Source organism: Oncorhynchus gorbuscha, linkage group LG18 (genome assembly GCF_021184085.1).
Source record: "Oncorhynchus gorbuscha isolate QuinsamMale2020 ecotype Even-year linkage group LG18, OgorEven_v1.0, whole genome shotgun sequence".
NCBI lineage: Eukaryota > Metazoa > Chordata > Actinopteri > Salmoniformes > Salmonidae > Oncorhynchus > Oncorhynchus gorbuscha.
Window position 1 is genome coordinate 82,031,726 of NC_060190.1, and position 26,912 is coordinate 82,058,637.

The 26,912-nt window shown below is 43.6% G+C and overlaps 1 protein-coding gene across 1 annotated transcript in view; it reads right to left on the reverse strand.

The window, feature by feature from the left end:
• Positions 1-1,478: 1,478 nt before the first annotated feature.
• znf831 (zinc finger protein 831) overlaps positions 1,479-26,912 on the reverse strand; it is a 46,181-nt gene continuing 20,747 nt past the window's right edge. Inside the window, exons 3-7 of the mRNA XM_046312986.1 lie at positions 22,984-26,912; positions 19,601-19,761; positions 19,205-19,384; positions 1,811-2,412; positions 1,479-1,711 (exon numbers count right to left, since the gene is read on the reverse strand). The exon at positions 22,984-26,912 is cut by the window's right edge and continues 2,284 nt beyond it. Of these exons, the coding sequence (XP_046168942.1) occupies positions 1,525-1,711; positions 1,811-2,412; positions 19,205-19,384; positions 19,601-19,761; positions 22,984-26,912 (5,059 nt within the window). The 3' untranslated portion in view covers positions 1,479-1,524. The remainder of the gene's footprint in view (positions 1,712-1,810; positions 2,413-19,204; positions 19,385-19,600; positions 19,762-22,983) is intronic.

Below are 26,912 nucleotides of genomic sequence, written 5' to 3' on the forward strand. Positions count from 1 at the left end.
TTGGTCTCAACTAGCCTACCTGGCTAAATAAAAGTGAAATAAAAAAATCATTAAAATAAATAAACACAATAAATGAATGTCTAGATTAGCTGAACGTGGTTTCAGATACAATTTTATCCAACTTTTATTTTTATAAAACACCTGAAAAACAACATTAAACAATGTACACTATATTGATGAAACCAAATGTTTTTCTGTCACTTATATACAACATATGGCACTCCAGGTTAATTTGAGTCCAATAAAACAAAAACAATCAGAAGTGTATTAATGTAAAGTTGGATCCTGTATCAGTTTCTCCTGTCAAACAGTCCAGTCATCAGCTAGCAGGAGAGGCAGAGACACTGATGGAAAGAGGGTGAGTATCCTGACAGCTTGGAAACCAATATGGTCCTGTATATGACCCATGGTCCTGTATATGACCCATGGTCCTGTTTATGACCCATGGTCCTGTTTATGACCCATGGTCCTGTATATGACCCATGGTCCTGTTTATGACCCATGGTCCTGTATATGACCCATGGTCCTGTACACGACCCATGGTCCTGTATATGACCCATGGTCCTGTACACGACCCATGGTCCTGTTTATGACCCATGGTCCTGTATATGACCCATGGTCCTGTATATGACCCATGGTCCTGTTTATGACCCATGGTCCTGTTTATGACCCAGAAAAAAACGTATCCCCTTGGTTAGGAGAGTCATCTTCATGCCCTCCCTCACTCTAATAATCACCCTGATGGGAGGCTGGATATTTAGCTGATACACTGCATGGCTGGCTGGAAGCAATTCCCGAGTATCGAGTTGGTGCTGAGTTAGGGTTAGGCTGTGTGTGTCTATGTGGTGTGTAGTGTCTATGTGTGTTTATGTATGTGTCTATGTGTGTGTCTATGTGTGTGTCTATGTGTATGTCTATGTGAGTGTGTGTTTGAGTGCTGAGTTAGGGTTAGGCTGTGTGTGTCTATGTGGTGTGTAGTGTCTATGTGTGTCTATGTATGTGTCTATGTGTGTGTCTATGTGTGTGTCTATGTTTGTGTCAATGTGTCTGTCTATGTGTGTGTCTATGTGTATGTCTATGTGAGTGTGTGTGAGTGCTGAGTTAGGGTCTTGCTCCCCAGCCAATATCCTGCTAATCTCCATGCATTCCCCCACGCTAATCAGTGCCTCCTCCCCATTCCTATCCACCTCCATCCTCCCTAGGTCTGCCAGAGGGATTAACTTCCTTTAAACAAGCTTGGAAAGAGGTCAAATTCCTGTAGGTTATTCCTCTTCTCCTCCCACCCTTCCTCTTCCCCTCCTCCATTCCTCTCCTCCCTTCACCCTCCCCTCTTTTCCTCCCTCCCTCCACCCCTTCTCTCCTCCTCCCCTCTTCCCCTCCTCCATTCCTCTCCTCCCTTCACCCTCCCCTTCTCTCCTCCCTCCTTCCCTCCTCCTGTCCTCCCTCTCCTCCCTCCACCCCTTCTCTCCTCCCCTCCCCCTCTTCCAGACTGTCTGTATTCCATGTAGAAAATCTAACTCCTGTCTAAAGCTCAATAATGAGTTTCCCTTCATCATCACTACTGCTACTGTCCTCTTGGTCCTCCAGGCTACTACTCTGCACTCCCCCAACCCTGCTCACACAGTCTACTGTAGGGGCCCTAAACCTGCTCACACACTCTGTTGTAGGGGCCCTAAACCTGCTCACACACTGTACTGTAGGGACCCTAAACCTGCTCACACACTCTGTTGTAGGGGCCCTAAACCTGCTCACACACTCTGTTGTAGGGGCCCTAAACCTGCTCACACACTGTACTGTAGGGACCCTAAACCTGCTCACACACTGTGCTGTAGGGAAGGGGTGTGTCTGTCCTACCCTGCTGGTATTACTAAAGACTGGGGTGCTGTGGCATACAGTGGTTTCAGGGTCATTTGAAGAGCTGGTCCGTGGTGGGGTCAGGGTGGTGGGGTCAGGGTCATTTGAAGAGCTGGTCTGTGGTGGGGTCAGGGTGGTGGGTTCAGGGTCATTTGAAGAGCTGGTCTGTGGTGGGGTCAGGGTGGTGGGTTCAGGGTCATTTGAAGAGCTGGTCCGTGGTGGGGTCAGGGTGGTGGGTTCAGGGTCATTTGAAGAGCTGGTCCGTGGTGGGGTCAGGGTGGTGGGTTTAGGGTCATTTGAAGAGCTGGTCTGTGGTGGGGTCAGGGTGGTGGGGTCAGGGTCATTTGAAGAGCTGGTCTGTGGTGGGGTCCGGGTGGTGGGGTCAGGGTCATTTGAAGAGCTGGTCTGTTGGTTATACGACGGGTTTTTTTCTGAAGTTAAGTTGATCTGCTGCTGAGGGGCCTTTGAAAGGTTGTGAGACACGTTGGTTGGTGTCTGATATAGATGACTGTAAAGTGGCAGCGATGTCCAGATGCTGTGACGGGAATCTGCTTCATTCTGCCATAGAGAGAAGTATCAGAGGTTTAGAGTTAGTATGTAATCATGGGGAGGAAGGGCAACAGTTCCAGGTCATTCTAGTAGCTCCACAATGTCTTGGATAGTTTATTAAGAAGGAATGCCAGCAGCCCGAACAGACAGACCATCAGACAGACACATAGATAGTCTACTAACCCAGACTGACCCAGAGCTGTGTCCCAAATAGCAAACATTTCTCTTTATCAAAATCACGTCAAAGTTTGTTGGTCATGTACACATATTTGCAGATGTTAGGTGCAATGAAATGCTTGTGTTTCTATCTCCAACACTGCAGGAATAATACCAAGAAAACAATACAAAACTAAAGTAACATACAGTGGGGCAAGAAAGTATTTAGTCAGCCACCAAGTGTGCAAGTTCTCCCACTTAAAAAGATGAGAGAGGCCTGTAATTTATCATAGGTACACTTCAACTATGACAGACAAAATGAGAAAAAAAATCCAGAAAATCACATTGTAGGATTTTTTATGAATTTATTTGCAAATTATGGTGGAAATAAGTATTTGGTCAATAACAAAAGTTTCTCAATACTTTGTTATATACCCTTTGTTGGCAAAGACAGGTCAAATGTTTTCTGTAAGTCTTCACAAGGTTTTCACACACTGTTGCTTGTATTTTGGCCCATTCCTCCATGCAGATCTCCTCTAGAGCAGTGATGTTTTGGGGCTGTTGCTAGACAACACGGACTTTCAACTCCCTCCAAAGATTTTCTATGTGGTTGAGATCTGGAGACTGGCTAGGCCACTCCAGGACCTTGAAATGCTTCTTACGAAGCCACTCATTCGTTGCCTGGGCGGTGTGTTTGGGATCATTGTCATGCTGAAAGACCCAGCCACGTTTCATCTTCAATGCCCTTGCTGATGGAAGGAGGTTTTCACTCAAAATCTCACGATACATGGCCCCATTCATTCTTTCCTTTGCACGGATTAGTCGTCCTGGTCCCTTTGCAGAAAAACAACCCCAAAGCATGATGTTGCCACCCCCATGCTTCACAGTAGGTATGGTGTTCTTTGGATGCAACTCAGCATTCTTTGTCCTCCAAACACGACGAGTTGAGTTTTTACCAAAAAGTTATATTTTGGTTTCATCTGACCATATGACATTCTCCCAATCTTCTTCTGGATCATCCAAATGCTCTCTAGCAAACTTCAGACGGGCCTGGACATGTGCTGACTTAAGCAGGGGGACACGTCTGGCACTGCAGGATTTGAGTCCCTGGCGGCGTAGTGTGTTATTTATGGTAGGCTTTGTTACTTTGGTCCCAGCTCTCTGCAGGTCATTCACTAGGTCCCCCCGTGCGGTTCTGGGAATTTTGCTCACTGTTTTTGTGATCATTTTGACCCCACAGGGTGAGATCTTGCGTGGAGCCCCAGATTGAGGGAGATTATCTGTTGTTTTGTATGTCTTCCATTTCCTAATAATTGCTCCCACAGTTGATTTCTTCAAACCAAGCTGCTTACCTATTGCAGATTCAGTCCTCCCAGCCTGGTGCAGGTCTACAATTTTGTTTCTGATGTACTTTGATAGCTCTTTGGTCTTGGCCATAGTGGAGTTTGGAGTGTGACTGTTTGAGGTTGTGGACAAGTGTCTTTTATACTGATAACAAGTTCAAACAGGTGCCATTAATACAGGTAATGAGTGGAGGACAGAGGAGCCTCTTAAAGAAGAAGTTACGGGTCTGTGAGAGTGAGAAATCTTGCTTGTTTGTAGGTGACCAAATACTTATTTTTCACCATCATTTGCAAATAAATTCATTAAAAAGCCTCTCTCATCTTTTTAAGTGGGAGAACTTGCACAATTGGTGGCTGACTAAATACTTTTTTGCCCCACTGTAATCCAAAAATAAAAATGAAGAAATATCAGAACGGGTAGAGTCGGGGGGCTGGGGTCAGTCTGTTATATCTGAGTATTTCTCCTGTCTTATCTGGTGTCCTGTGTGAATTTAAGTATGCTCTCTTTAATTCTCTCTTTCTCTCTCTCGGAGGACCTGAGCCCTAGGACCATGCCTCAGGACTACCTGGCATGATGACTCCTTGCTGTTCCCAGTCCACCTGGCCTTGCTGCTGCTCCAGTTTCAACTGTTCTGCCTGTGGCTATGGAACCCTGACCTGTTCACCAGACATTCTACCTATCCCAGACCTGCTGTCTCTAGAGACAGCAGGAGTGGTAGAGATACTCTTAATGATCATCTATGAAAAGCCAATTGACATTTACTCCTGAGGTGCTGACTTGTTGCACCCTCAACAACTACTGTGATTATTATTATTTGACCATGCTGAACATTTATGAACATTTGAACATCTTGGCAATGTTCTGTTATAATCTCCACCTGGCACAGCCAGAAGAGGACTGGCTACCCCTTATAGCCTGGTTCCTCTCTAGGTTTCTTCCTAGGTTTTGGCCTTTCTAGGAAGTTTTTCCGAGCCACCGTGCTTCTACACCTGCATTTCTTGCTGTTTGGGGTTTTAGGCTGGGTTTCCGTAGATAGAGAAAAACATAGAATCTTTAACTCTTGACCAGCCAGGCCCCATGTTGTAATGGAACCTTTAATAACTCTGTGTCTGTGAGTTGTCTGTGTGGGAGAGATGTCTGTTGATAATACTGTGTGTCTGTGTGGGAGAGATGTCTGTTGATAATACTGTGTGTCTGTGTGGGAGGATGTCTGTTGATAATACTGTGTGTCTGTGTGGGAGGATGTTGCTTTTGTTTCTGTTATGGGATTTATTATGAATAATGTATACATTTAAAATATAATTATAACTAACAGAATTCTACTCTGTCTTTCTAGTAGTGTTAAATAATGTTTGTTCATTAGGAAGGGGTTATGTAGCATAGACCTAGGAAGAAAGGAATGTATGTGTGTGTCGGAAGAGAACGAAGAGGTTCATTAACCTATGTTTGAACCAACCTGGCTGTAACTCTGGGGAGATAAGGTAGGACAGGGAGGGACCCTCCAGAGCTCTAGTATCTGGGAAAGACTGGAACTGTCAGCTGAGTGGTAATAAACTGTGGTGAGACTCATGAGAAAATCCCTATGTTGGTGTGTATGTGTGTAGGGTAAGAGAAAGTTATAAAAGGAATGTCTTTGTATATGCACAGCAGCGCTCTCGTAAATAAACCTTACTGACTATTGTAAACTGGCCTCTGAATATTTCATTTCAATAAGAACCTTACAAATTCTTCAGTTCAGTTTATGAACACTGAGAACAAAATTCTCATAACAATTTGGTCCTTCAAACCGGATCTCAAGACCTGTCCTTCCAAGGAACTGCTGAAAACCCTGCATGGGCAGATCCAGGATCCATAAGACAAAGACCTGACCTCTGACTTGAGGGTCTATTTCAGGCCAGTGGTGAACTGATACACGGCAGAGGTGGTAACGAGATCTAACCTACATTGTTTTCCCCTGTCTACGAGACACGTTCGGTAATCTTTATTCACGAATTTGGGGGGAATGATTTAAGATATCTTTGATTGGATGTTCTAAAAATGCTTATCAATAATATGTGCTTAATTATTCTGAACAGATACACTAGGTTGGTACTTTGTAGTTTAACCAAAATCGATAGGAAGGAAGGCATGTCCGAAAAGACACTATCACAAATAAAAATAACGTAAGGAAGGGATATTAAATAGGTGTTGTTAGAAAGGATGGTCGTTTTGTACAAATAGGATAACTTATGGTTATTTGACGTGGTAAATTAGCCATAGACCCAATTCAAAAGACATACCTAAATAAAGGAAGAAGACCTACATAGTCTATCTGTATATGAGCGATAGATATATTAAAACAGTTGAGGATATACACTAGGCTTGGTGAGAAAGGAAGGTAATTCTATACGAACAAGATAACTTAACCTATTCAATTCTGAAATAAAGTCCAAAAAAGAGGAGAGGGAAGCCTAATATAGCAGAGTGAAGATACAAGATATTAACTTTAAGACACAACAGAAATAGTTGTGTGGGTAAGACCTAATGTCCGATCGACAGTCAACTAGATAGATTGACAGTCAACTATATAGATAAAGTTTCCAGAAAGGAGAACACACATCAAACATACACAGATTTTCCAGAATGGCACGAAGGTATCTGCACGCACTACCAATGGAAATATAATGTTGAGACCTAAATGTTAAATTGGCCAATATACATTAGCCGATCTAACAGTAAGACCTGAAAGTAAAACTGGTTGAAGTAATTGACCTAAAAGTAAAACTGGTTGAAGTAATTGATCTAAAGTATATTAGTAGGAAGGGAGGCAAGAACTACCGGAGGTGCGCAAAAGAGGTTTGACCATTCCACGAAAAGAGACACACACATAGTCAGGCAGAAGAGCAACTATAGTAGCTAGGTAACGGTAAACAGTACATACATAGATCATAGAAAATCAAATCCAATTTTATTTGTCACATACACATGGTTAACAGATGTTAATGTGAGTGTAGCGAAATGCTTGTGCTTCTAGTTCCGACAATGCAGTAATAACCAACAAGTAATCTAGCTAACAATTCCAAAACTACTACCTTATAGACACAAGTGTAAGGGGATAAAGAATATGTACATAAAGATATATGAATGAGTGATGGTACAGAGCGGCATAGGCAAGATACAGTAGATGGTATTGAGTGCAGTATATACATATGAGATGAGTACGTAAACAAAGTGGCATAGTTAAAGTGGCTAGTGATACATGTATTAGATAAAGATGCAGTAGATGATATAGAGTACAGTATATACATATACATATGAGATGAATAATGTAGGGTATGTAAACATTATATTAGGTAGCATTGTTTAAAGTGGCTAGTGATATATTTTACATCATTTCCCATCAATTCCCATTATTAAAGTGGCTGGAGTTGAGTCAGTGTGTTGGCAGCAGCCACTCAATGTTAGTGGTGGCTGTTTAACAGTCTGATGGCCTTGAGATAGAAGCTGTTTTTCAGTCTCTCGGTCCCAGCTTTGATGCACCTGTACTGACCTCACCTTCTGGATGATAGCAGGGTGAACAGGCAGTGGCTCGGGTGGTTGTTGTCCTTGATGATCTTTATGGCCTTCCTGTGACATCGGGTGGTGTAGGTGTCCTGGAGGGCAGGTAGTTTGCCCCCGGTGATGCGTTGTGCAGACCTCACTACCCTCTGGAGAGCCTTGCTAAATGGCATATATATATATATATATTACGGTTGTGGGGGGAGCAGTTGCCGTACCGGGCGGTGATACAGCCCGACAGGATGCTCTCGATTGTGCATCTGTAGAAGTTTGTGAGTGCTTTTGGTGACAAGCCAAATTTCTTCAGCCTCCTGAAGTTGAAGAGGCGCTGCTGCGCCTTCTTCACGATGCTGTCTGTGTGGGTGGACCAATTCAGTTTGTCTGTGATGTGTATGCCGAGGAACTTAAAACTTACTATCCTCTCCACTACCGTTCCATCAATGTGGATAGGGGGGTGTTCCCTCTGCTGTTTCCTGAAGTCCACAATCATCTCCTTAGTTTTGTTGACGTTGAGTGTGAGGTTATTTTCCTGACACCACACTCCGAGGCCCCTCACCTCCTCCCTGTAGGCCGTCTCGTCGTTGTTGGTAATCAAGCCTACCACTGTTGTGTCGTCCGCAAACTTGATGATTGAGTTGGAGGCGTGCATGGCCACGCAGTTGTGGGTGAACAGGGAGTACAGGAGAGGGCTCAGAACGCAACCCTTGTGGGGCCCCAGTGTTGAGGATCAGCGGGGTGGAAATGTTGTTGCCTACCCTCACCACCTGGGGGCGGGCCGTCAGGAAGTCCAGTACCCAGTTGCACAGGCCGGGGTCGAGACCCAGGGTATCGAGCTTGATGACGAGCTTGGAGGGCACTATGGTGTTGAATGCCGAGCTGTAGTCGATGAACAGCATTCTCACATAAGTATTCCTCTTCTCCAGATGGGTTAGGGCAGTGTGCAGTGTGGTTGAGATTGCATCGTCTGTGGACCTATTTGGGCGGTAAGCAAATTGGAGTGGGTCTAGGGTGTCAGGTAGGGTGGAGGTCATATGGTCCTTGACTAGTCTCTCAAAGCACTTCATGATGACGGAAGTGAGTGCTACGGGGCGGTAGTCGTTTATCTCAGTTACCTTAGCTTTCTGGGAACATGAACAATGGTGGCCCTCTTGAAGCATGTGGGAACAGCAGACTGGTATAGGGATTGATTGAATATGTCCGTAAACACACCAGCCAGCTGGTCTGCGCATGCCCTGAGGGCACAGCTGGGGATGCCGTCTGGGCCTGCAGCCTTTGCAAGGGTTGACACGTTTAAATGTTTTCCTCACTTTGGCTGCAGTGAAGGAGAGTCCGCATGTTTTAGTTGCGGGCCGTGTCAGTGGCACTGTATTGTTCTCAAAACGGGCAAAAAAGTTATTTAGTCTGCCTGGGAGCAAGACATCCTGGTCCGTGACTGGGCTGGGTTTCTTCTTGTAGTCCGTGATTGACTGTAGACCCTGCCACATACCTCTTGTGTCTGAGCCGTTGAAGTGAGATTCTACTTTGTCTCTATACTGACGCTGAGCTTGTTTGATTGCCTTGCGGAGGGAATAGTTACACTGTTTATATACGGTCATGTTGCCAGACACCTTGCCCTGATTAAAAGCAGTGGTTCGGGCTTTCAGTTTCACGCGAATGCTGCCATCAATCCACGGTTTCTGGTTTGGGAATGTTTTAATCGTTGCTATGGGAACGACATCTTCAACGCACTTTCTAATGAACTCGCTCACCGAATCAGTGTATTCGTCAATGTTGTTGTCTGACGCAATACGAAACATATCCCAGTCCACGTGATGGAAGCAGTCTTGATGTGTGGAATCAGATTGGTCAGACCAGCGGTGAACAGACCTTAGCGCGGGAGCTTCTTGTTTTAGTTTCTGTCTATAGGCAGGGATCAACAAAATGGAGTCGTGGTCAGCTTTTCCGAAAGGAGGGAGGGGCAGGGCCTTATATGCGTCGCGGAAGTTAGAATAGCAGTGATCGAAGGTTTTTCCAGCCCTGGTTGCGCAATCGATATGCTGATAAAATTTAGGGAGTCTTGTTTTCAGATTAGCCTTGTTAAAATCCCCAGCTACAATGAATGCAGCCTCCGGATAAATGGATTCCAGTTTACAAAGAGTCAAATAAAGTTTGTTCAGAGCCATCGATGTGTCTGCTTGGGGGGGGAATATATACGACTGTGATTATAATCGAAGAGAATTCCCTTGGTAGATAATGCGGTCGACATTTGATTGTGAGGAATTCTAAATCAGGTAAACAGAAGGACTTGAGTACCTGTATGTTGTTATGATCACACCACGTCATGTTAACTATGAAGCATACGCCCCCGCCCCTCTTCTTACCGGAAAGATGTTTGTTTCTGTCTGCGCGATTTGTGGAGAAACCAGTTGGCTGCACCGACTCCGATAGCGTGTCTCCAGTGAGCCATTTTTCTGTGAAGCAAAGAATGTTACAGTCTCTGATGTCCCTCTGGAATGCTAACCTTGCTCGGATTTCATCAACCTTGTTGTCAAGAGACTGGACATTGGCGAGAAGAATGCTAGGGAGTGGTGCACGATGTGCCCGTCTCCGGAGTCTGACCAGAAGACCGCTCCGTTTCCCCCTTTTATGAAGTCGTTCTTTTGGGTCGCCGGCTGGGATCCATTCCGTTGTCCTGGGTGAAAGGCAGAACACAGGATCCGCTTCGCGAAAGTCATATTCTTGGTCGTACTGACGGTGAGTTGACGCTGCTCTTATATTCAGTAGTTCTTCTCGACTGTATGTAATGAAACCTAAGATGACCTGGTGTACCAATGTAAGCAATAACACGTAAAAAAAACAAAAAACTGCATAGTTTCCTAGGAACGGGAAGCGAGGCGGCCATCTCTGTCGGCGCCGGAAGTCAATATATACACATAGATAGTCATAAATGCCATAGTGACTAGTGACGGCAAAGATTTATCAAACATGGGTAGTAAATCTTCAAAGGAGGTCCCGGAATTAATGGGAGATGAGCGCTATATGGAGCAAAAGGATAAAATAAATGTCTATTTCGGTTTAAAGTGGAGAAAGAAGTATGAATTTGACGGACGTTTAAATAAAGAAAAACTGGAATCAATGATTAAACAAATAAATAGGGTTTGTGGGGACAAGGTAGAGAAGCAACGGACAGAAGGGCTCGACACCGCCCGTGTGTGGTTAGCCGAAGCGAGGAAGAGATCAGGGGGAGAAAAGAAAAGGGAAATACCAGGGAAAGAAGATGCCAGGAACAGAAATCCTCTGGAGGCTCCTCAAAAGCCTAAACCTCTCTGGCCGATCGGGAGAGATGAAATAGTGGTGGTGAGGACACGGCAGCAGGTGCTACCCGCACAACCACCACCCCCATATGTGGAGCCTGCTGGAGCCGAGGGAGGGATCATAGAGGTAGAGAAAGGGGAAAAGTGGAGAAACAGTCAAAAGAAAGGGGGAGATAGATGCTTTAACAGTAACGATCCGGGTCATTTTGAGATCGTGAGGCACCAGGTAAACACCGCAATAAAGTATTGATCACCGTGACTGTAAACAGAGAGAACAGGTTGAGTGAGAGCATCTGTCCGTAACTATTGCGGTAATTGTACACAAACATAAAGGAGGCCTTAAGGGGAAGGGACCTAAGAGGGAAGAAACAAAATGGACAGGATCAGAAAATGATAGAAAATGTTTACATTGCAAGGAGACAGGACATTTAGCCCGGGAGTGTAATGCTCCCTGCAAACATTGTGACCGAGTAGGACACAACCACCGAGATTACAATTCAACTAAGGGGAAGGTCAGGCGCGACAATCGGGAGAAAAAGAGAGAGGCAGAGACAATGAGAGCGAGATTAATGAGAATCCTCGCTGGGGAAAAGCTTGGACCTTTAAATTAGGGCTATTTTCTGGAAATTGTCTCGGTGACGGAGTTTGTGACTACAGACAATTATAATAATAGGGTTGTTGGCGGGGAGGCTCTGTCATTTCAATTGTGATGATGGTTCAGTGGTTAAATAGCTTCCAAGCTTGAGACCAGAGTAGGGAGAGCAGGAGAGGGGAAGAACAGAGCCCGGGGACACCAGTGGTGATCAGAGCCGGTAGATGCTGTGACTAAAATCGGAGGAGGGTGGAGAGGAGGATCTGATGGTTTTTGATTAGTTTAATGGTAATTAAATGATATGTTATGTTTTGCCTGGAAGAGATACGAGTCGCAAAGAGTTTTGGAGAGAAAAGGGTGAAAGAAGGGATACTGGTCTGTGTTTGTATAAGATGGAACGGTGCATAAACTGAAAGTTTTAATAGTCTGGAGACAGAGAGGAGGGGATAGCCACCTGGTGTTTGGTTCAAATTGATAGAAGGGATAAATTCAACTTTTTTAATAGATTGTTTAGGTTAAATTGAGAGACTAATTCATTCAAAATAATAGCAAAGGGAATTTTGATGCAAGACTGTGTCTGTTATATAAATGATCTGCTGGAATGAGAATGGAGTCGTGTTCAAAATGCTGAATCATAGAAGAGACGGTTACCTAAATCTAATGAATTCTAAATAATAACGAAAAGACAATTACGATAGAGTTGTGCCATTCGAAATGTTGTTATTCTTATGGATTGACTGACATACATTATACATTTTGCGAAGTACATAGTACTTTTATATTTTGGAGTAGAGAAAGTTGGAAAGTTTGATTTTACTTTTACGATAGAATTCAATCAGAACTCAATCCGAGTAGGGGGTATATTTTGACCGAGAGGCAGGTTAAATTGTTGCGTGATAACATAAAACTGCCTCATTAAGTTGAATAATTAAGACAATAACGTTTCTCAAATTGATTTGACAGTTGTTTAGGTACGGACTCCCACTCTTTTCTGCACTTTTGGCAGTACAATTTTGATTGAGAGATGTTGATTGATGTTGTAAGTTCTATTCAAGATCAAACATTTGTGATTAATTGGATTTGGCTTGTCGAACCCGTACTACTGCTGCTGCAGTCAGCCAACAATGATTTGCAATTCGCTGAAGTTGCTATGGCCTGGGCACAGGCGGAGCGCCTGTTGCTGACATCACTCACAAGGCACTTTTGCAGCTAGGTAATGATGTTGAGACTGAGGGTGAGAGAGAACAATGTTTGTGTCATTTAGAGGGAAAATGCGTGCGTTATAGCATTGAGTCACTTTTCAAAAGTTGCTAAAAGTTCCAAATACATTTTTAATAGTAGCTAAATTTGTCAGGGTAGTCTGAAAAGATGCTAAAACTAGCAACACAATTGCTAGGTGGGCATCACTGGTTGGTGGCGCTCACTGGGCTATATTTGGCTGGAAGAGAGGGAGGTCTGAATAGTTTCATCATAAAAGTCTTGTAATAGATCCCTGTTGTTGATTTTTGGTTTGACTGTTTAGGTAACACCAGTGAAACTTAGCAGAAAGTTAAGGTATACTAATGACGTGGAACCAAGACAGGTCCGCAAAGTGGATTGCAGTTTGAGTTGTTTTTATTTTAAAGGGACAGTGCACGTTTATCACAGTTGTTTGTGTGGGTCTAATGGCAGAGTATTCCTATCAAGCATTTTGGGGAGACGATTTGGAGAAAGATTGAATGAGTTACATGGATCATTAAGTAAATTTAAAACTAAAGATTGGAGGGAGTACATTTCCATTTTCCAAGAGACATGTTATCTTAAAGGGATACACTCACATATGAAGTTTTGTTTTCTGAGTTTTAAATAAACATGTGAATTATTTAGATAAAGGGTTCTTTAATATGTCTAATATAGTACACGACTGTAAAAGGGTGGTATAACCTTTGGCCTCCATCATGGCTTTCCCCTGTGGTCGGATCAGCCTCAGGGGAGGGCCATTTGGATAATGAATTTGTGGTCATTTGTGATACTTATTTTTAAGGTAAATTGAGTAATTGTTCATTATGATGGAGTTTATAGCTCTTTGACAAACTTGTAGTTTGAACCACAGAGGACTAAGAAATGGTATAGCCTTGGACTAAGGGCAGACTTTCTTGAGTCTCTTTTGCGATGGCTATAAGGGTACAATCATTTCTCATTGTGGAGGGTTCCAGAGTAGTAACTGTGATCTGGTCATGTTATTTGAACCTTTTTGTTTTATCTTTTGACCGGTAGTAGGAAGTTTTATATATATACGGACGCCCAAGGGAGAATTGGACATGTGGAGAATGAAAGGGGCGCTCCTACATGATAATGTCAGACATAAGGATAATTGACTAATCTTACCTAAGTCATTGTTTAGAGATGCGGCAAGGTTGTTACCTGGGCGGAGCCAGGTATCAAAGCGGGATGTGTAAATTGTGGCCTAGGATAGGATGGGGCCTAGGGGTCCTAGGATAGGACACTTTGTGGCCTATTGGACAATAAACTAATTAAAAAATTACAATTCTAGCTAACAAGTAGGCATAGAAGTTGAAGATAGAACAAATAAGAAGACTGTTTTTTAATCAAACCTGCCCAAGAAGTTATGCATTACAGGTGAATTACAGGAGACGGTGATTCACTCAATCCAGTCCCTGAGGAGAATAGACGGGAGCAGCCCCGTTGGGAGGGACCATACCAAATACTCCTGGTGACAGCCTTCGCGTTGAGAATAGCTGAAGGAGCTACCTGGGTTCATATCACACATTCCGAGAGGGTAAGACATACTGACACTGTCGAACAATCATAGAGTTAGGAGCAGAACCGAAACCAACAAGGTTCGGGGGTTAACCTCTTCAGTCTACCCTCTACTTTTTCGAACATTCTGTTAAAAATCGCGCAACATTTCAGCGCCCTGCTACTCATGCCAGGAATATAGTATATGCATATGATTAGTATGTGTGGATAGAAAACACTCAGACATTTATAAAAATTGTTAAATCACGGCTGTGACTTTAACAGAACGTGCGTTTCATTGGAAAGTGCAGGAAAATCTGATCACTGAAAGTGGAAAAATATATCCATCCGCCGCTTCAACCCATTGTTATGGGTGAAAGACAATAAATATGGCTGAGGTTGCAGTACCTACACCTTCCACACGATGTCAACAGTCTTGTCATTTGCCTAGGATTTGTTTCTTGGTCAAACGAACAAGAGACAGCCCATTTCTTCCGGTCTCCGACCGGATATTTTGGTTGAGAAATACACGAACAGTATTTCAAGACGGAACCCTATAGAAAACACTACGTCTCGTGATTAATTTGATCGCTTATTAACGTTTACTAATACCTAAAGTTGCATTACAAAACTATTTCGAAGTGTTTTGTGAAAGTTTATCGTCGACTTTTTGAATTTTAAAAAATGACGTTACGTTATGAAACGCTATTTTTTTTTCCATTTATCACACAGTCTTCATAGATCGATATCTAGGCTATATATGGACCGATTTAATTGAAAAAAAGACCCAATAGTGATTATGGGACATCTAGGAGTGCCAACAAAGAAGATGGTCAAAGGTAATAAATGTGTTATATTTTATTTGTGCGGTTTGTGTAGCGCCGACTATGCTAATTATTTTGTTTACGTCCCCTGCGGGTCTTTTGGGGTGTTACATGCTATCAGATAATAGCTTCTCATGCTTTCGCCGAAAAGCATTTTAAAAATCTGCCTGGATTCACAACGAGTGTAGCTTTAATTCAATACCCCGCATGTGTATTTTAATGAACGTTTGAGTTTTAACTAATACTATTAGCATTTAGCGTAGCGCATTTGCATTTCCAGAGCTCTAGATGGGACACCTGCGTGCCAGGTAGGAGCAAGTGGTTAACTCTCTAACGTTGATTCCCTATACCCAACCTTTCCTCCCTGTGTGTGTTCATAGAAGTGAAAGTGTGGGTTGGCCTCTGGCTGATGATATGTTTTCTGGGAGGGGTGAGGCTTTACAGGAGTGCTGATTGCTCTGAGCTGTCTTATTGTGGGAGCAATATTCCTAAATACACCATGACCCATCCGAGAATTCAGAAGGTAGTAACTTGACACATAGTTAGACGATGAGGATTTTGTATTAACCAAGCATAAGAGATCACTTGATCTGGATAAACAGGGAGTGTAGTGAAGGTAAAGGTTTCAGTTGACACCCTAGTGCCATTCCGGGTAGAAGAAGTTAGGGCAGATGATAGCTCTATAGTCAGCCAGAATACAAGCAGAGCCCCAGATAAAACAGAAAATGACAGCAGAGTCGTCCAGAGCCAAGGGCCGGTGTGGATAGTGCGCAGACGAAAGATCTTTAGGAAGTGATTGAGGTGGAAACTGGTTAGAAGGGATTCAGTATACAGCCAGATCAGTAGCGAAAGAAGAATGTTATGCGCCACAGCAAAACCTCAGCTGACAACCATTCCTTTCCATTTGATGGAATTGATTCACCCAGGGGAATGGCCTGTATGGTAAAGCTGTTCATGAAGACAGGGAAGCCAGACAATGACAGTTGCATTGATCTGCATTATCTATATCCCCATGTACCCAGGACATCCAGAATCCCCCTTTCACCGTTACAGGAGGACATTATTATTGTATGGCTCGCTGCATCACACACGGACGGGACGTAGGGGAAATAAGAACATGCAATAGGACAGAGAATTTTACAACCGGCAAGACAATGAGGGGCTCGACTGGCAGATGGAAAGGCCTAGAGTGGATGTCCAACCTGCCTACCAATTGGACTGGTAGTTGTGCACTAGTGCAGTTAGGCATGCCCTTCATCCTTACCCAGAGCCAGGTAGAAGAGAGAGAAAGACTGCTCCGTCAGGATCTTTTGACCCTTGCATTGGAGTTACAAGGGGGTTACCTGGTGAGTTCTGGATTGGAATCAAGCATCTTCTGGTGATAAGAGCTGCAACTAGGTTGATGGGATGTCAGAATAGAATAGCCTTGAATATGTTACTGGCTGAAAAGGGTGGGGGGGGGGGGTGTATGAGGTTCGGAGCAGAATGTTGTACTTTCATCCCCGATAACACAGCTCCAGATGGATCAGTGACCAAGGCCCTGGCAGAGAACTCTGGGGTAGATAATGCTCTAACAAATTGGTTTGATAGTGTGTTTGGGAAATGAATAAACGTCATGATCACTGTGTTTTGGGTAACCTTCACCTGTGTGACTGTGTTAGTTTTGTGCGGATGTTGTGAGAAAGGTTCTCATTTCCACAACTCTGGAGAAATCGATGAGACAACAGATATGGACCGATCCCGAGTACTGACCAGTGGAATGATGAAAACATGACCCCAGACCTAGAGGATGGATCCGGCTCATTCACTTACGAGGAGCCTATGTTTGATGAGACCATTTTTTGATGTTTAGGTTTTTTCTTGTATTGATGTTTAGACTGTTTCTTTGATGAAGATTATAACGAAAATCCCGATAAGAAGAGTCATGATTCTGATGTAGACCTAGAACAGTCAACCTATTGATTTGTTAGGTTGATTTTGGAGAACAGTACATACAGTGCCTTGAGAAAGTATTCGGCCCCCTTGAACTTTGCAACCTTTTGCCACATTTCAGGCTTCAAACATAAAGATATAAAACTGTATTTTTTGTGAAGAATCAACAACAAGTGGGACACAATCATGAAGTGGAATGACATTTATTGGATATTTCAAACTTTTTTAACAAATCAAAAACTGAAAAATTGGGCGTGCAAAATTATTCAGCCCCCTTAAGTTAATACTTTGTAGCACCACCTTTTGCTGTGATTACAGCTGTAAGTCGCTTGGGGTATGTCTCTATCAGTTTTGCACATCGAGAGACTGACATTTTTTCCCATTCCTCCTTGCAAAACAGCTCGAGCTCAGTGAGGTTGGATGGAAAGCATTTGTGAACAACAGTTTTCATTTCTTTCCACAGATTCTCCATTGGATTCAGGTCTGGACTTTGACTTGGCCATTCTAACACCTGGATATGTTTATTTTTTAACCATTCCATTGTAGATTTTGCTTTATGTTTTGGATCATTGTCTTGTTGGAAGACAAATCTCCGTCCCAGTCTCAGGTCTTTTGCAGACTCCATCAGGTTTTCTTCCAGAATGGTCCTGTATTTGGCTCCATCCATCTTCCCATCAATTTGAACCATCTTCCCTGTCCATGCTGAAGAAAAGCAGGCCCAAACCATGATGCTGCCACCACCATGTTTGACAGTGGGGATGGTGTGTTCAGGGTGATGAGCTGTGTTGCTTTTACGCCAAACATAACGTTTTGCATTGTTGCCAAAAAGTTCAATTTTGGTTTCATCTGACCAGAGCACCTTCTTCCACATGTTTGGTGTGTCTCCCAGGTGGCTTGTGGCAAACTTTAAACGACACTTTTTATGGATATCTTTAAGAAATGGCTTTCCTCTTGCCAATCTTCCATAAAGGCCAGATTTGTGCAATATACGACTGATTGTTGTCCTATGGACAGAGTTTCCCACCTCAGCTGTAGATCTCTGCAGTTCATCCAGAGTGATCATGGGCCTCTTGGCTGCATCTCTGATCAGTCTTCTCCTTGTATGAGCTGAAAGTTTAGAGGGACGGCCAGGTCTTGGTAGATTTGCAGTGGTCTGATACTCCTTCCATTTCAATATTATTGCTTGCACAGTACTCCTTGGGATGTTTAAAGCTTAGGAAATCTTTTTGTATCCAAATCCGGCTTTAAACTTCTTCACAACAGTATCTCGGACCTGCCTGGTGTGTTCCTTGTTCTTCATGATGCTCTCTGCGCTTTTAACGGACCTCTGAGACTATCACAGTGCAGGTGCATTTATACGGAGACTTGATTACACACAGGTGGATTGTATTTATCATCATTAGTCATTTAGGTCAACATTGGATCATTCAGAGATCCTCACTGAACTTCTGGAGAGAGTTTGCTGCACTGAAAGTAAAGGGGCTGAATAATTTTGCACGCCCAATTTTTCAGTTTTTGATATGTTAAAAAAGTTAGAAATATCCAATAAATGTTGTTCCACTTCATGATTGTGTCCCACTTGTTGTTGATTCTTCACAAAAAAATACAGTTTTATATCTTTATGTTTGAAGCCTAAAATGTGGCAAAAGGTCGCAAGGTTCAAGGGGGCCGAATACTTTCGCAAGGCACTGTATATCTAATACAAATAGACGTGGGATTTTTATATTTGGTCAAAGTGTGGATTGTTATGGGATTTATTATGAATAATGACTAAATGATGTATACATTTAACGTAGAATTATAACTAACATAATTCTACTCTGTCTTTCTATTAGTGATAAATAATGTTTGTTCATTAGGAAGGGGTTATGTAGCATAGACCTAGGAAGAAAGGAGTGTATGTGTGTGTCGGAAGAGAACAAAGAGGCGCATTAACCTATGTTTGAACCGACCTGGCTGTAACTCTGGGGAGATAAGGTAGGACAGGGAGAGCCCCTCCAGAGCTCTAGTATCTGGAGAAGACTGGAACTGTCAGCTGAGTGGTAATAAACTGTGGTGAGACTCATGAGAAAATCCCTATGTTGGTGTGTATGTGTGTAGGGTAAGAGAAATTTATAAAAGGAATGTCTTTATGCACAGCAGCGCTTTCGTAAATAAACCTTACTGACTATTGTAAACTGGCCTCTGAATATTTCATTTCAATAAGAACCTTACAAATTCTTAGTAACAGACAGAGTAATTTAAGTGAAGTTCAGTTTATGAACACTGAGAACAAAATTATCATAACAGTTTCATACAGTTGTCAGCAGGATTAAGGTCTGGTTCTAGTGAAAGTATTCTTAATTGATAGATGTATCGACAGATAGACACATCGCTTGACTTACCTCTCCTCTAAACCCATCAGAGGTATGGCCAGGTGTTTCCGTTGTCTCCTCACTCTCTTCCAAAACCTCTTCTCTCTCCTCCCTCTCTTCTCTCTCTTCCAACACTTCTTCCCCCTCTTCTCTCTCCTCCCTCTCCTTGAACACCTCCCTGTCCTCCCTCTTTTCAAACACCTGTTCCCTCTTCTCCCTCTCCTCCCTCTCTTCTCTCTCATCTCTCTCCTCCCTCTCTTCCAACCCCTCTTCTAACACCTCTTTCCTCTTCTCCCTCTCATCCCTTTCTTCTCTCTCATCTCTCTCCTCCCTCTCTTCCAACCCCTCTTCTAACACCTCTTTCCTCTTCTCCCTCTCATCCCTTTCTTCTCTCTCATCTCTCTCCTCCCTCTCTTCCAACACCTCTTCCCTCTCCTCCCTCTCATCCATCTCATCCCTCTCCACCGACTCCTCCTTCTCTTCCAACACCTCTTCCCTCTCCTCTAACACCTCTTCATCTTTCAGACTCGTTCTTCTGGAGTCTTCCTCCACCTCATCTCCTCCTCTGTCACAGCTCTTCTTGGTTCCTTTAGGACAAACCAGTTTTAGTAAGACATTAGAGAGAGTTTAATAAAACAGAGACAGTATGATTAGATATCAGAGACAGTTTAATAAAACATTAGAGACAGTATGATTAGATATTAGAGACAGTTTAATAAAACATTAGAGACAGTATGATTAGATATTAGAGACAGTTGAATAAAACAGAGACAGTATGATTAGATATCAGAGACAGTTTAATAAAACATTAGAGACAGTATGATTAGATATTAGAGACAGTTTAATAAAACATTAGAGACAGTATGATTAGATATTAGAGACAGTTGAATAAAACAGAGACAGTATGATTAGATATCAGAGACAGTTTAATAAAACATTAGAGACAGTATGATTAGATATTAGAGACAGTTTAATAAAACAGAGACAGTATGATTAGATATTAGAGACAGTTTAATAAAACATTAGAGACGGTATGATTAGACATTGGAGACAGTATGATTAGACATTAGAGACAGTTTAATAAAACATTAGAGACAGTATGATTAGATATTAGAGACAGTTTAATAAAACATTAGAGACAGTATGATTAGATATTAGAGACAGTTTAATAAAACATTAGAGACAGTATGATTAGACATTAGAGACAGTTTAATAAAACATTAGAGACAGTATGATTAGATATCAGAGACAGTTTAATAAAACATTAGAGACAGTATGATTAGATATTAGAGACAGTTTAATAAAACATTAGAGACGGTATGATTAGATATTAGAGACAGTTTAATAAAACATTAGAGACAGTATGATTAGATATCAGAGACAGTTTAATAAAACATTAGAGACAGTATGATTAGATATTAGAGACAGTTTAATAAAACATTAGAGACAGTATGATTAGATATTAGAGACAGTTTAATAAAACATTAGAGACAGTATGATTAGATATTAGAGACAGTTTAATAAAACATTAGAGACAGTATGATTAGATATTAGAGACAGTTTAATAAAACATTAGAGACGGTATGATTAGACATTGGAGACAGTTTAATAAAACAGAGACAGTATGATTAGATATTAGAGACAGTTTAATAAAACATTAGAGACGGTATGATTAGACATTGGAGACAGTTTAATAAAACAGAGACAGTATGATTAGATATTAGAGACAGTTTAATAAAACATTAGAGACAGTTTAATAAGACATTACAGACAGTTTAATAAAACATTAGAAAAATCTAAATAAGACAATAGAGATAGTATGATTAGTATTGTATTTCATATTAGTTTGAAAGAGCCCTATGGCCTTGGCTATACTGATATTATCAGCCATCTCCTGTCTCAACACGTAGGTTCACAGACAACTACTGCTACAGACAGCTACAGACTACTACAGACAGCTACAGACTGCTACAGACTGCTACAGACTGCTACAGACTGCTACAGACTGCTGTAGACTGCTACAGAATGCAACAGAATGCTACAGACTGCTACAGACTGCTACAAACAACTGTAGACTGCTACAGACTGCTACAGACTGCTGTAGACTGCTACAGACAGCTACAGACAGCTATAGACTATGGACTGCTGTAGAATGATACAGAATGCTACAGACAGCTACAGACTGCTACAGACTGCTACAGACTGCTACAGAATGCTACAGACAGCTACAGATACAGAGCTACAGACTGCTACAGACACAGACTGCTACACTGTACGGACAGCTACAGACTGCTACAGACAGCAGTAGACAGCTACAGACTGCTACAGACAGCAGTAGACAGCTACAGACTGCTACAGACTGCTACAGACAGTGGTAGCCAGCTACAGACTGCTACATACAGTTGCAGACAGCTAGACTGCTACAGACTGCTACAGACTGCTACAGACAGCTACAGACAGCTACAGACTGCAGTAGACAGCTGCAGACAGCAGTAGATAGCTACAGTGCCTTGCGAAAGTATTCGGCCCCCTTGAACTTTGCAACCTTTTGCCACATTTCAGGCTTCAAACATAAAGATATAAAACTGTATTTTTTGTGAAGAATCAACAACAAGTGGGACACAGTCATGAAGTGGAACGACATTTATTGGATATTTCAAACTTTTTTAACAAATCAAAAACTGAAAAATTGGGCGTGAAGTCATTTAAGTCAGTTCATTTAAAGTTATGTGATTTGGTTTATAGATACATTTCAATGTTGTTTAACACACAATAACCAAAAACCTGATCTAATTTGCATGTTCATGCTGAGTTTGCAGCAAACAGAATGTTCACCACCAGACGAAACAAATTTGCATGTGAAAATATGAGCTTGCCGCAATACAGCTATGATCTGAACATAACAGGAGACACTATGAGCTGAATATAACAGGAGACACTATGAGCTGAACATAACAGGAGACACTATGAGCTGAATATAACAGTCAGTAGAAGAGAGGACAGTAACAGGAGACACTATGAGCTGAATATAACAGGAGACACTATGAGATGAACATAACAGGAGACACTATGAGCTGAACATAACTGAACATAACAGGAGACACTATGAGAACATAACTAGCTGAAGAGAGAACATAACAGGGACAGTAACAGGAGACACTATGAGCTGAACATAACAGGAGACACTATGAGATGAACATAACAGGAGACACTATGAGCTGAACATAACAGGAGACACTATGAGCTGAATATAACAGTCAGTAGAAGAGAGGACAGTAACAGGACAGTTTTAATAATTTAATAATTCATAAACAAAATGTATATCAGTAAAATCACTTTAACTAATTGGTAGGTCTACCATTGCCTGCACCTTCTGTAATTTTTCATTATCCTCCCACCTCATGTGGGAGAGCAACGAGACAATATCTTAAAGATATGGGGGTTTTTGGTAATGGAATGACAAGGAACACAGCAAATTTTCTTAAACTTACAGAAGGTAAAAACATTTATCCAAAACTAAAAAGGTTTGATATGAATTGGCAGGGGTCTTTACTTTAACATGGTTGTGTTTTGTTGATTCTGATGGGACCTTTCACATGGAAATGCCCATCTGAGAACATGTGATAACATCTAGAGAGGATCTGAAAGGAACCACGATATCTTACTGACACCTTGTGGCACAAACAAAGATTTCACAAATGTCTTCACAGTTCACAATAGTATTGACAATAATATTACATTTACAAAATGACTATTAGACCAGGAATCAGTTACATTAGAACATACTAATGAATAAGGGGTGTTCCTACCTGCTGTGAGGCTGTGGTTGACGGCAGCTGAGTTGGGTTCTCCAGCTGGCAGTCCAGTACAGACCAGTGGTCCAGGTGAGTTGGGTTCTCCAGCTGGCAGTCCAGTACAGACCTGTGGTCCAGGTGAGTTGGGTTCTCCAGCTGGCAGTCCAGTACAGACCTGTGGTCCAGGTGAGTTGGGTTCTCCAGCTGGCAGCCCAGTACAGACCTGTGGTCCAGGTGAGTTGGGTTCTCCAGCTGGCAGTCCAGTACAGACCTGTGGTCCAGGTGAGTTGGGTTCTCCAGCTGGCAGACCAGTACAGACCAGTGGTCCAGGTGAGTTGGGTTCTCCAGCTGGCAGTCCAGTACAGACCAGTGTTCCAGCTGAGTTGGGTTCTCCAGCTAGCAGTCCAGTACAGACCAGTGTTCCAGCTGAGTTGGGTTCTCCAGCTGGCAGCCCAGTACAGACCTGTGGTCCAGCTGAGTTGGGTTCCCCAGGATTGTCCCAGACATGATTGTAGAGAGACGAAACAGCGTTGCTAGGGAGGATGACAACATTGTTCTCAGTGGTATCAAGGCCCTGTTCAGACCAGATCTGATGAGAGGGGCTGACCACTTCACTGACTGTCCTGTCTGAAGAAAGGAGGAGGTGCAGAGGAAGCCCTTGTTCTTCTCCTCTGTCTGTCTGACTCCTGGCTGATTCCACACCTCCCAGAGAGGCAGAAGCTACACCACCTGGTGTCCTCGGCGGGAGAAATAGAGGCAGAGATAGACTGACTGGAGCCACATTGCTAGTGTCTATGTGGTTCTGAAGAAGCATTGTGACTGTGTTGGTGTCTGGGTGGTTCTGGAGAGTTCTAGATTGGGCACCCCGGTTGTGAGGCAGAGCTGGAGTCACGTTGCTAGTGTCTATGTGGTTCTGAAGAAGCATTGTGACTGTGTTGGTATCTGGGTGGTTCTGGAGAGTTCTAGACTGGGCACCCTGGTTGTGAGGCAGAGCTGGAGTCATGTTGACAGAATCTGGGTGGATCTGAGGATATAGCCCTATAGTATCTTGGAAGGTGTTGGAGTCTGGGTGGTTCTGGAAAGACAGTCCTGTAGTCTCTAGGACGGTGTTGGTGTCTGGGTGGTTCTGGAAAGATAGTCCTGTAGTCTCTAGGACGGTGTTGGTGTCTGGGTGGTTCTGGAAAGATAGTCCTGTAGTCTCTTGGACGGTGTTGGTGTCTGGGTGGTTCTGGAAAGATAGTCCTGGGTCAGGTGGTTCAAGTGAAACATAGCCATTACGAGACAGTTGCTGCTCTGTGTTGGTTAGAGGAGCAGCTTCCGTCATGTCTGATTTGTCCGTCTGAGTGAGAGGAGTTCCAGGACTACAGAGGGTGTCTGTTGAGGGATGGTCCAGGTCATGACAACATACTGCTGCTGAATGCTGCCCCTCTTTATCGCCAGAGAAACCTCTGTTGTTCTCATGTTGTGATGAAGAAGGTTCTACTGGATCCAAAGTTCCAGTGACTTCCTGTGTCACATGCTTTGCTGTCCCCCCCTGTGTTTCAGCGTCAGGTAGAATACATGAGCTAGTTTGGAGCGCTTCATTTTTCATTGTGGTTCCTAGTGGATCCACCGCTACTCTCATCAATCCATGGACGCCACCATGAGAAGGCCCTGTCACTGATGTCATATCCTGTTTCTCTATCTGAGACTCTGATGTGGTATCCTGTCGTTCTATCTGAGGCTGTATGAGCGCCAGCTGTTCGTCTGAGATGAGCTGGAGACAGATGTGTAGGTCCGCTGTCCTCACGTGGAACACTTTCTGACCCTCTGACTGGCTGCTGTGACTAATAGTGAATGGTATAGCAGGGTATGCTACTGATGTATGGTATGGTGATGACTGTGTTTTAGTGAAGGGTATGGTATGGCATGCTAAAGCTGTTATCGTATGACACGGAGGGTTAACCTCTGTTGTAACATAAGTTAGAGGGTTGACATGGTCTGCTACTTTGAGAGCAGGGTGGAGGGTTGTTGTGGAAGTGGTGTTGGCTGTAGGGCACTGACCATGTACTGATGTTTTCCACGGCATGCTCTGTACTAAGGCTGTGGGTGGTGTGGCAGATTGCTTCACCGCTGTGGCTGTGATGGTAGCAAACTGGCTTTGATCTAGAGCTGTCACAGGTGTAGCAGACTGGCTTTGATCTAGATCTGTCACAGGTGTAGCAGACTGGCTTTGAACTAGATCTGTCACAGTTGTAGCAAACTGGCTTTGATCTAGAGCTGTCACAGTTGTAGCAAACTGGCTTTGAACTAGATCTGTCACAGTTGTAGCAAACTGGCTTTGATCTAGAGCTGTCACAGGTGTAGCAGACTGGCTTTGATCTAGATCTGTCACAGGTGTAGCAGACTGGCTTTGAACTAGATCTGTCACAGGTGTAGCAAACTGGCTTTGATCTAGAGCTGTCACAGGTGTAGCAGACTGGCTTTGATCTAGATCTGTCACAGGTGTAGCAGACTGGCTTTGATCTAGATCTGTCACAGGTGTAGCAGACTGGCTTTGATCTAGATCTGTCACAGGTGTAGCAAACTGGCTTTGAACTAGATCTGTCACAGGTGTAGCAGACTGGCTTTGATCTAGAGCTGTCACAGGTGTAGCAGACTGGCTTTGAACTAGATCTGTCACAGGTGTAGCAGACTGGCTTTGATCTCGATCTGTCACAGGTGTAGCAGACTGGCTTTGATCTAGAGCTGTCTCAGGTGTAGCAAACCTGCCCTGACCCTGTCCTACACCTGTGACTGATGAAACCCTGACAGGGCCTCTAGGTTGTGTTTGGGTGAGGCCCGTAGGCCCTGAGTCTGTAGGAAGCCTCAATTGGTACTTAGGGAGGAAACTGGTCTTGGCTGAATCAGAGGAGGAGGAGGGCTTGGCTATCCCACCTCTGTCTGAGGATGAGAGTTTGTTCAGTTTACTGCTGCTGTGTAGGCCTCCTCCTCCCTCCAGAAGACAGACGTTATTCTCAATCTTCTGCTTCTTCCTCTCTGAGGGAACATGGCTTCCACATCGTTGAGACACACAGTTGGTGTGTTTCTCCTGGTGGGTCACTGTCATAGACACACAGTCAGTCCTGTTAGAAAACACTTCTTTTGAGACTGACTGGGTTCTCTGGAGGGGATGCTTGAGAGAGGAAGTGGGTGGGGTATGAAGATGACCAGGTGTGAGACAGGAAGTGGGTGTGGTATGGAGATGACTCGGTGTGAGACAGGAAGTGGGTGTGGTGTGTAGATAACTGGGTGTGAGACAGGAAGTGGGTGTGTTATGGAGATGACTGGGCATTCGATATGAGTGGACATGATTGACAGGTGAAAGGTTGTCTTGGAGACAGGATGGAAGACACACAGTGGCACTACCTGAGACCAGTGATGTCACCAGGTTTCTGCTTACTGCTGGGCCTCTCTGAACCCCCAGGACCCTCTCTGGCTCCAGACCAGCTAATGACCTTTTAGCCTTCAACACACCAGGATCAGCTGCCTTCTCTGGGCTGTAGAGCTTTGTGAACGTCCCTCCTCCTCCTCCTCCTCCATACTTGTACCACTTACTGTAGGCAAACTTCTGGGACTTCTTCCTACCACTCTTTCTACTCAGCTCTCCATCCATGCCTCCGTCTCCATCTGAGCCAAGACAGCAGGGAATGACATTGTCGCCGGCTGCTAACGTCAATGGTCCGTCCGTCGGGAGGTTGTCCACGGCCGCCTGTCTGACCAGCGTGCGGTGGCCTGATGCGCGACGGTCAACAGACTTGGTGGCAAAGCCTACTGGGTAAAGTAGTCCAGAGCTGCCCTTACGGCCCAGGTATAGCCAGTCTCTTTGGTGAGGATGGGGGTTGTGAGGAGAGGCCGAGCTGGCTCTGACTGTACCCTGAAGGCCCACACAGTGGGGCAGGGAGCTACTACGGGTCAGGGGGGCA